The sequence below is a fragment of the Peromyscus eremicus genome, chromosome 8a (assembly GCF_949786415.1).
Source record: "Peromyscus eremicus chromosome 8a, PerEre_H2_v1, whole genome shotgun sequence".
Lineage (NCBI taxonomy): Eukaryota > Metazoa > Chordata > Mammalia > Rodentia > Cricetidae > Peromyscus > Peromyscus eremicus.
In genome coordinates this window covers 82347056-82358436 of record NC_081423.1, presented here as the reverse complement: position 1 = coordinate 82358436, position 11381 = coordinate 82347056, and the positions used below count along the sequence as shown (strand labels likewise).

The following is an 11381-nucleotide window of genomic DNA, read 5'->3' as shown; positions in this document are numbered from 1 at the left end:
GGAGATCCTGAAGCTTTGGGTCTGCAGGATTGGCCCCTTCACATGCTCCAGCAATTCTTAGATGGGATAGATGATGGGGTGAGCCAACTCAAAGCCCTGGATCTGGACCTGAGTGATAGCAGAGTTGGTCAGCACACCAGATCTCCTGCCTCTGCACCAGTAGGGCCAGCTCTCCCCTCTGTCCAGGAGAGGGGCGGGGCTAGCTCTTCTGCCTGTGGCAGCTGGCAAGAGGTGGGGCCAGCTCTCCCACTCTCACATCCTTGGGGCCTGCTCTCCTGGGCCCATGCCACCAGGGCCAGCTCTACTGTGCTACCCAGGTGAGGCCAAGCACCATTTTTAATGAGAATAGTGAAAGATTTTGGAGAAATAGCTTTTCATTCCCCCTCATTCAGTATAGTGTTCTTTTAGTCTTTTTCTCAATAACTTTAGCTCTCTCTCTCTCTCTCTCTCTCTCTCTCTCTCTCTCTCTCTCTCTCTCTCTCTCTCCCAGTTCTGGGTTTGGATTACTCTCATTTTTTTTAATACTTTACTGTGTACAATAAGGCCATTTATTTGAAAGCAGTCTACTTTATTAATGGAAAGAACCACAGTTACGAACTTCCTTGCTAAATCTGCATTCAGATTCTGTTATATCATGCATACATTTTCATTTAGAAGTTTCACATTTTCTCCCTGATTTCTTCAGTGACTTACTGATGATGAAAACAAATGCATCATTCATCTGGGGGAGATGGCTTAGTGGGCAAAGCTGTTGCTGTGCAAGGGGAAGAAGACCTGAGTTCAGATCCCCAGAGCTGATGTAAAACTGGACATGGACACATGCATCTGTAATCACAGAGCTCCGGCAATAAGATGGGAAGTGGAGATAGGAGAATCATCAGAAGGGTCAACAAGCTTGGTGTATGAAGTGGTCACGTGACATAGTCTCAAACAAGGCCAAAGGTGAGGACTGACATATGAGGTTGTCTTCTGCCATCCACATGTTCACTGTGGCTGGGGAGCACATGCACTCACACATGAGGACACACACATACATGCGCGCGCACACACACACACACACACACACACACACACACACACACACACCGTGCACAGTGTACAAGTTGTTTAATCTTCATGCATTTGTATTGTTTCTCTTGCTGTACCTTGTATTTTTATTCTAAAGTCATGCATAGAGGGGTAAGCAAATATTTAATGCTTTATAATTGTTTAGACTTGCTGCATGTCCTAGGACGTGACCACGTTGGAGACGATTCCATGAACCCCTGAGAAAATGTGTATTCCCCAGCTGGTATCCTTTCTTCTCTACTGTCTGTCTCTCTGTTTTGTTTTTTCTCTTCCCTCTTCTCCCAGGTGCCTTATCCCTTTCTTTTCTTTCTATTTGAAGAAGGGATTATGATTACTTGAGATCATATCTAATTTATCTGTGAGGGCTAACAACCTTCACAGGCTTTTAGGTCCTCCATGAATTTTAAACGGATATAAACTGTTCATCTCCAACTTGGGCAACTATCACAAAATGAACACATTCTAGCCAGTATTAGTAATATAAAGAAGAGAAGTTACACTCATTCCTCACCAGTAATATCAGCTCTTTGTCAAAGGAAACTGATCATTTCAGCTAGTACAGCGGGTCACGTCATAACTGGCTCTAACATGTTATGTCTCAAAGGACTAGAACAAAGAGGTCAGACTTCGAACTGGGTCCTTTTTCCTTCAAGGCGTCCCAGACACAATAACAAAACTGAGGTTAAGTTCAGCCATGAAGGAAGGTTTATTCTTGGCCAGAGGAAGGAGAAGTGGTGAGTGAAATGGGCTTCCCTTCAGGTAAAGGATGACGGGTCTTTTAAGGGTCAGGAGAAGGAGGAGTTTAGAAAACAAGCAAAGGTATTTTCCTTGAACTTTTCACGAGGCAGTCAAGTTCCTCTTGGTGCAGCACTTCCTCTCCTCTAAGGCTCCTGTGAACTGGTTGGACTCTGTTTGGGAGGAGGCTGGACCAAATGACACCATCAGTGAGATATTTCACTAGGCTAGTGTATTACAATGAGATGATAATGAGTCTGAGGGTGAATAACAGGTCAGCATAGGGTCCTTTAGGTCTGAAACCTGTTTTGCCTGGTTCTAATTTTCTGCACAGGGCTTTCCAGGAACAGCCAGGTCCTCCAAGTCTGTGGCTGGCTCCTCAGAATTGAAGCATTCCCTCCTAGAGTGACACTTCCTAGTCCAGGAATGAACAGAACTTACTAGAACTATGTAGGTTCTGAAAGTCACAAGAGCCACAAGGTCCTTCTCCAAGGTTCTAGAAACAGTGACAATTCTGGAAAGAGATGACGCTCCAACCTCAAAGCTACCTGAGGATTCTGCAGGGAACTTCAGGGGTGTGGCTTTCATGAACATCACCTGTGCTGGGATGGACTATTTGGTGATGTCGCTGCCTCTGAGTGGTCCACGCTCCTGCTGGTAACACCAGTAAACTGCCCCATGCACTAGGGTGGACTTGGGTGGAATCGTTTCTTTGGTCTGTTGTCAGTGTCCTGTATGGGATGAAGAGATGTTTCTTCATGCCCCACAAGGAAAAGCCGTACAACACTGGCGAGGTATAGCTGCTCTGAATCTAGTAAAATGAGTGGGCAGTATGTTTACCTTGTATCAAAAGTCAACTCTCCTAAATCAGAAATATCCCCAATGGGACCCCATTGGTGCCCCAAATAAGGAAATTCTGGAACACCACCAATCCTTGAAAGTACAATTTCATAGTAACCCAAGTAGAAGAGGAGCCAGGTAGTGCAAAGGTAACTTCAAGAGAAGTAATGGTAACGTTCCTTCTGTTTCTATTGTGTGGAACAATTTAAAGAATGTTGGTATTATCTCTTCTTTAAAGATCTGGCCTATGCTGAGACACTTTGCTCAGTCTTGGTGTAGGGAGGAAGGGACTGGATCTGCCTCAACTGAATCTACCAGGCTGGGCTGACTCCCCAGAGGAGACCTTGCCTTGGAGGAGGTGGGAATGGGGGGTGGATTGGGAGGGAAGGCTTGGGGGGTGGGAGGAGGGAGGACAGGGGAATCCGTGGCTGATACGTAAAATTAAATTAATTATAAAATAAAAATATTTTAAAAAAGAGAAGGAATGGTGCCAAGATTCACAGGGTAGACTCCATCCTGGCTGAGGCTTTTGTTAAAACGATGTGCATTTCCCAAAAGACACCTGGGTGTGGAAGCACAGACCTTTAGAGCTGAGTGAGCCATGCCCATCACTGCTGTCACCGAGGAGCTGAGCTCTGCCCAGGGGAGGGACACCTTTCCTTAGCCTTCTATTTTATTATACATCATGCACACTTTGGTCACGTTGCATGGAATTTCACTAAACTTTAGAACACCATTTGACCATTGAGTAACTGGAATAATGTGCCTGCTTATTATCAATCAGACGAACAAATAATTGAAATCAGGATATTGAAAATAGGGCACTGGTCTATTCATGAAAGCCCTATTAACAATGGGCCAGATATGGGAACAACTGGAGTGTCCACCAAGAGATAAGTGGATGGAGGAAATATGGCAGAGGAGCAATGCAGTGTGAGTCTATTCAGATGATATTTGCAAAAGTCAAAAATCAGAATAGGAGAATAGGTGGTGGTTTCTGGAGCCTGGGGTAGGAGGAACCCGAGGAGTTGGTGATCACTGGGTATTAGCTTTCAGGTATGCCAGGCCACAAACCTCCAGAGATCTGATGGGCAATATCATACCTAGAATGTGGGATGTAACACCACATTTTATGCTTGAAAATCTACCAACATGCAAATATCATAGCAAGTGACTTAGCAGAGTATAGTAACGAGAGACAATATGGAATGAATGTGGTTCAGAATTTATTGATGATTCATTGAGGCTTCGAGGGAGACAAATCCAAAGTGAATACGAAGGAGAGCATAGCACACAAGAACTGAGAGTACAGTGCAGAAGAAGATGTGGTAGTGATGATGACTGATCACGGGAGCTTTCGATGACTGTGTCCAGAGAGGGAGAAAGTGAGGATGGAAGAAGGCCCAGGGAGATGCAGGACTCCTGGCTTTGAAGGTGGAAGCACAGGCATTGATCCTGGTGGGGGAGGGATGTCGAGATGCTGGAACAGGTGAGGAAGTCACCGTCCACTAGGGTTTCAGAATGGAGCACCTCCACCAATGCCGTCACCTTAGCCCATTGGACTTCTGTCCTCTATGACTGAAAGACGACGCATTTGGTTTCTTGTTTGAAAAAGAGAACTGCAGTAACCCATGCCATTTTTAATGAAAGTGTTTTCCAAAGTTCTTAGAAGGAGGTGTTAAGATCTTGACTCGGGATGTAGGTGGGCTAGTCCTCTACCAGCTATGAAGCTGGCACAGAGGTCACCCCTGTCCCCTGCAAGAGGAGAGTGAGAGCGACGGATCATGCTTTTTTTTTTTTTTCCTATTATTGGTTTTTTTTTTTTAAATTTTTATTTTGCAATACAATTCAGTTCTACATATCAGCCACAGATTCCCTTGTTCTCCCCCTTCTCCCCCCTCACCTTCCCCCCAGCCCGCCCCCCATTCCAATCTCCTCCAGGGCAAAGCCTTCCCCACAGGAATGAACAATCACTGGACATTAATATCCCTCAATATCAATGGACTTAATTCACCTATAAAAAGACATAGGCTTACAGAATGGATACGAAAGCAGGACCCATCTTTCTGCTGCATACAAGAAACACATCTCAAATTCAAAGATAGACACTACCTAAAAATAAAAGGCTGGGAAAAGACTTTCCAATCAAACGGTCTTAAGAAACAAGCGGGTGTAGCCATCCTGATATCCAGCAAAATAGACTTCAAACTAAAATCAATCAAAAGAGATCAAGAAGGGCATTACATACTCATCACAGGAAAGATCCACCAAGATGAAGTCTCAATTCTGAACATTTATGCCCCAAACACAAGGGCACCCACATATGTAAAAGAAACATTATTAAAGCTTAAATCACATATAAAACCCCACACATTAATAGTGGGAGACCTCAACACCCCACTTTCACCACTGGACAGATCCCCCAAATCGAAACTTTTTTTTTTTTAAGGGAGATACATTTAGAGATTTCTGCTGATAGTCTGATGAGTTTCAGAAAAGATAAAAAGTGAATTTGTGCTGAGATGACACATTGGGCATGACATAAGCACAATGTGCAGGCGTTCATTTGGGAAGTTGGTCAGCAGCAGCGGGGCTGGCAGTGGAGGGGCACACAGCAGCGGGGCTGGCAGCAGGGTGTGCTGCAGCAGACAGTCACACAGGTGGTCTTGCGGCAGGTGGTTCTGCAGCAGTTGGTTTGGCAACAAGGAGAGCAGCAGGAGTGGGTCATGATGTCAGATGTGGACTTCGTTCACAATTTTCTGGAATATGATGACTTCTTCTCATTTGGCTGTTTATACCCTGGGCTTCCAAGGTTTGCGCCAAACAGTGCGCACTTTCCTTGTTGTTGTTTTTATTCTTCCTATATGCAGATTAAAGATGGACAAAGAGAAAGTTATTTATGAACTGTTAATGGGGTTTTCAAAAGTAAGTATTTAGTATATTTGTGAGTTGAGATTAACTCATAACAGCTGTTTCGGATCAAAGGAGGGAGTCACACCATCATTTGGTCCTGTGGTGGCTCCTGCTGCCTGGAAGGGTCAGGGTCACTCCTCTACAGCTTTGTTCCTTTGTGCTTAGATTAGGAAGCATGTGGGGAGGAACCTGATGATGTCATCCTCCCGTGAGCAATGCAATGCCTGGTTCCATGTCTCTTATTATCCTCAGAAGTCCCACTCAGGAGCAGTGTATGCACATGTGTCCATACCAACCTTCACACCTGTGTGTTCCATGTGTGTTATAGGTATTGGGGAGATGGTTGGTAAAACGCATTCCCATGCAGAACAGTACCAGGTCAAGTAAGTAGAAGCAGAAGGCTGGCACTCAGATTAAAAATCATCAATCAGTGTTGCATCCTTGGTGACCAGCAGTCTTTCCCATGTCTAAATAATTTCCAGAATGAGAAAAATCTATGTATGTGGGGCCAGAAATAACTGAGGTACATTCTAGGAATACCAAATGTTCTGGTGGCTCTTGTCCTGACCCTGTAAAGTAATGGGGTCAGTGATCTTGGGTGACTGACTTCTCTTTCTTCCTTTGTTCTTCTGAGTGAACAGAGGAATAGTTTAGAGATGATGTTTGGGTTATAGGTAAGCTCTAATAAATTCAAAACTTTTATGTGATATAGCATTTGTCTTAGTTAGGTTTCTATTGCTGTGATGAACACCATTACCAAAAGCACATTGGGGAGAAAAGGTTTATTTCACTCACGGTTTCATACAACAGTTTATCATCAAGAGCAGTGAGGGCAGGAACTTAAGCAGGGCAGGAATCTGGAGGCAGGAGCTGATGCAGAGGCCATGGAGGGGTGCTGTTTACTGGCTTGCTCCTCAAGGCTTGCTCAACCTGCTTTCTTACAGAACTCAGGACCACCAGTCCAGGGATGGCACCACTCACAATGGGCTGAAACCTCCCCCATCAATCAATAATTATGAAAATGCCCTACAAGCTCGTGTACAGCCCAATCTTATGGAGGCGTTTTCTTAATTGAAACTCCCTCCTCCCAGATGACTTTACCTTGTGTCAAGCTGACATAAAAGTGTTGCAGCATGACATTCATTAAAGAAGTGTTGAAATTATTAGTTTACAACTTCATCACAAGGTGAACATACCCAAGTCACTACAACCACATTAAGAAATTGACCGCCGGGCGGTGGTGGCGCACGCCTTTAATCCCAGCACTTGGGAGGCAGAGCCAGGCGGATATCTGTGAGTTCAAGGCCAGCCTGCTCTCCAAAGCGAGTTCCAGGAAAGGCGCAAAGCTACACAGAGAAACCCTGTCTCGAAAAACCACAAAAAAAAAAAAAAAAAAAAAAGAAATTGACCTTAGCACCATCTTCTCAGAGTAGAATATCCTCATATCTATTCATTAATATAAGAAAATATAGGTTACTTTCAGCTATCTTTAAACTTTATATGGGCAAAGCAGTATAGAATTTGCTACTTTTATGTATCCTATCACCATCAATTCATCCAGGTAATTCATTCATTATCGCTGGTTTATAATCTCCCAGTAAACTGATAGGACAGAATTTCTGTCCTCTACTGTTCATGTGGTATTTTGAGGAATTATGAGCAATTTGAGGTTATTAAAATATTAAAAATAATTATGTTATATAAGGTAGTGAATGGGTCTTTTGGTTAATAGAATTTTTTTAAACAAAATACCTAAGAGCAGAACTGCTCATAAATTTGCCTTAGTCAGAGGCTGGAGAAGCAGAGCAGTGAAAAGCACATGTTACTTGCTCTGGCAGAGGATCTGAGTTCAGTTACCACCACCTCTGTCAGATGGCTCATAATTGCCCGTGACTCTAGCTCCAGGGGATCCAATGCCCTCTTCTGGCCTCTTTAGACACTAGCACATGTGGCTCACATGCACACACACACACACACACACACACACACACACACACACATTAAAAATAAAAATAAATCTTTGAGAAATTCCTTAGTGAAATGCCTATAGTGTTGTGTCTAGAGGTCTCACATAGCTTCCATTATATTTATTTCTAGGCATTTTATCTTTTTGCCAATATGTATGCTGTTTTTTGATTCTTAGCTATTTAAAATGTGAGAGAACAATCCATATATAAATATGTACATATACATATATATGTATATATATACACATTGCTTTTGCATCCAAATTCCTTTATTATTTTAATTGTTTACCAACAAGGGTCTAGGGAGGATATTTTTTTATTTTTTGAGACAGGGTTTCTCTGCGTAGTTTTGGAGCTTATCCTGGGACTCACTCTGTAGACCAGGCTGGCCTTGAACTCACAGAGATCCACCTGCCTCTGCCTCCTGAGTGCTGGAATTAAAGATGTGTGCCACCACGCCTGGCTTGGGGAGGATTTTAAATGATCTGTCTTGACTATAGTATATATAGTGAATATATTCATGTATTCTTGATATGACAGGGACAACTTAATATTTCACAATTATAGTACTTTGTGGCTGTGTTGTGCATTGTCTCATCAGAGTAACTGGGATTTTTCTCTTATTATCTAAACTATTATATCTTTAAAATACTAATATTTATAGCACTCTTTTTCCTTATGTTTTGGGATGACATTGTTTTTTATGTAGTAACAGTTTTTAAAAACAAGTATCAATGTCCACGTCTTCATTCCATCTCGTATTTCTGGGGACAATACAGTGTGGTTGTGATCATTTGTCTGTGATCACATGTCTGTGGCATGGAATTTGAATGACTTTTATGCTGTTTCTGTTTATGACACATTTCAATTCCAGAGTTTAACTTCTTGGTCTGTATCGCTGCCTGGAGAGCCAGCCTCCAGCAGCCCAGGGTATGCCAAAAAATTCGCGAATGTGGCGAGGGTTAGACTTTTTCTATCTGAGGGGAAATAAAAAGAAAACACACACTTTCTGATGGTAATTTTCTCTTTTGCTTCATCCTGAAAAGTCTTCTCTGAAAATTTGTCTCCACCCAGCTACATATTTCTCCACACAGCTCCATCTCTCTTCTACACAGATGCACATCTCTACATAGCCACACATTGCTGCACAGCTACAAACCTCTATACAGCTCCATCTCTGTACTACACAGCCACACATCTCTACACAGCTACACATCTCTCTACACAGTTCCATCTCTTTCTTGCCACAACTCTCTTCCACTTGCCTCTCTTCATTTCTCTCCTCAACAGGAAACTCTAGACAATATATGAGTTACATTTTCAGGGTCACATGGCATTTCTTGAGTAAACAATAAGAAACAAAGCCATTCTAGCAACACATGAGAACTCATGTAGTTTCTCTCAGGGTAGAGATGTTGTGCTGACCCGGCATGGTGAGTAACCATGGCAACTCTTGGTTATCAGTCAAGTTCCCCGATGTGCAGTCTGTAAAGCAAACAGGGAGGCACCTAGTGCTAGAGTGCTCTGCACTTTCTCAAGGGACAGTGACCTTAAAAGTATCCCAGGACCTAAACATAAACAGTGAGTTAACTGAGCCTTGAGTCTTATATAATAAAACTGAGGTTTAGGAGTTCGTGCAAAGAGCCAATTGCTGAGAGAATTATGTCTACTAAAATTGCTTCATCCCTGACCTTGGTTCAACAAACAGACACTTGGGAATTTGTCCTTGTACATTCATTTGCAGGGACAACTAGTCTGCCCATACTGATTTGGGTGGCCTGTGCTGCCACTGGGGCCATGGTGACATCCAAGCCCAAGCTGCTATGGAGGGCCATGTCTGGGTCTGTGATAATATCTAAGAGGAACTCCAGTGAGAACTCATTATCAGTGGCTGGCACAGCAGAAGTTATTTCTACTTGGAGGAAAATGTAAGTGAAAGTGCCACAAGATAAGACAAGACCCAAGTGTTGAATACAGAACTTCTGTTGGCTCTGAACGTGCCATGAGGCTGTTGTGGGACTGTGCATTGATGATGGAAGTGGAAGGCATTCAGAATATGAGCGTCTGTGAAGGAAATGGTATTGGAGCACATAGAAACCCACGAAAAGATGAAACAGCACCCAGACATCTTCCAGAAAGCAAATGCAGATTTATTTAGACCACATGTAATCCAGAAGACAATTTAAAGTGAGCCCAATAGTAAAGAGAACAGGAATATCTTGAAATGAAATCCTTCATCCCTGAGGAGGGGTAAGAAAGAAAAGTGAAGGTATGGTTTGCTCAAGGTGCTTGGAGAGAAAGAATGAAGATTCTTTTCTGAATATGAGAGCACAATTCAAGGTCAAGAGAAGATTAAATAGACCAGAAGGTAAAGTACTGAGCAATGAGACGAGCAGTCTCTCTCACCAAGCAGACACCCACAATCATTTACAAGAAGAGAACCCATTAATAGTTAATGATGGCAAAGCGCACAGAGTGATTTTGTTCGAGGAGTTTGGTTAAATGATGGCAAGCTAGCATGTGGCTGAAGATAGAGTCATCAGCAGCAAGGCTGGGAGCAGCTGGACCCACAGCCTTGGGACAGGCAGCCAGGCACACAGACACATGTGGGCTGGTAGCAAGTCCTGGTGCAGGTCACAGGTCCAGAGCAAGCTGGCTGGCAGCACAGGTTGAGGCAGAAGGGCTCACAGCAGGGCTTGAGGCAGGGCCTGCAGCAGCTGGGCCGGCAGCACGGCTGGCAGCAGCTGGAGATACAGCACCTGGGCTGGCAGCAGCTGGACTCACAGCAGCTGGGCTGGCAGCAGCTGGGCTGGCAGCAAGGCTGGCAGCAGCTGGACACACAGCAGCAGGGCTGGCAGCAGGGTGTGCGGCAGCAGCTGCTCACACAGCTTGGCTGGAAGCAGGTTCTACAGCAGGTGGGCTGGCAGCAAGGCTGGCAGCAGCTGGAGCCACAGCAGCTGGGCTGGCAGCAAGGCTGGCAGCAGCTGCTCACACAGCTGGGTCTCCAGCAGGTGGTCCTGCAGCAGGTGGTCCTGCAGCAGGTGGGCTGGCAGCAAGGGGAGCAGCAGGAGTTGGTCATGGTGTTGGATGTGGATGGAGGTGTTTCTGGGATTGTGACAACCGTTTCAGTCCTGGGGCTTTTATACCCTGGACACGCCATGAAGGGACCAATAAGCAGGACTTTTCCTTGTTGTTTGTTTTCTGCTGTTCATGAGGAAATTCTCACAGGAGGAAGTGCCCCTTGAGTTTTATAAATCTTTTGAAATTATGATGTAAGCAGTTAATTGTGGATAATTCAAGGAAGGAAATTTCTAGAAGTCATCATCAGCATTGTTTCTGCTCTGATCATTATTTGCTCAGGTGATAGTTGCTGCAGCCATGGGAGGGACTGAAGCATGGCCTTCTTCAGATTGTTCTCTTGTTTCCTCAGCTGTGTGTAGACTACCATGTGTTTTCAGGGAGATTTACATTTACAGTATTAAACGAAGCCATACCCGAGGCCAGGCTGTTTCCCAGAGATGTTTGCTTGTTATACCCTACAGCAGGCAAGCCTATTTGCAGCAAATGTTACCTGTGCTGGACTAATCTTATCAAAGAATCCATGTTGAGAAGGTAGCTTGCAGTCTTTCTTCAAATGCACCCATGAGCACCAAAGCCAGAATACAGAATCAGACGGAAGATATGGGGGTTCAGAAGACATTGGCTGACTTAGATCTTGGCCCTGTTCACCCATAGAAAAATGAAGAACTTAAATGACATAAGATGATACCAGCATTTTAAAATAAATTGAACCATAATATACTTTCAGAGATGGGCATATACTGTAGCTTGACCAGATATGATATAAGAAATAGTGTG

The 11381-nt window shown here is 44.0% G+C and overlaps 1 protein-coding gene across 1 annotated transcript; it reads right to left on the bottom strand.

Moving 5' to 3' along the window:
- Nucleotides 1–10062: 10062 nt before the first annotated feature.
- LOC131917713 (keratin-associated protein 9-1-like) lies at nt 10063–10602 on the bottom strand. Its single transcript, XM_059271757.1, has one exon. It carries the CDS (start codon nt 10600–10602, stop codon nt 10063–10065), a length of 540 nt encoding a protein of 179 aa, XP_059127740.1.
- Nucleotides 10603–11381: the final 779 nt, after the last annotated feature.

Excerpts from the sequence above, each read along its gene's own strand:
- LOC131917713 (XM_059271757.1), bottom strand. The coding sequence starts at position 10,602 with ATGACCAACTCCTGCTGCTCCCCTTGCTGCCAGCCCACCTGCTGCAGG.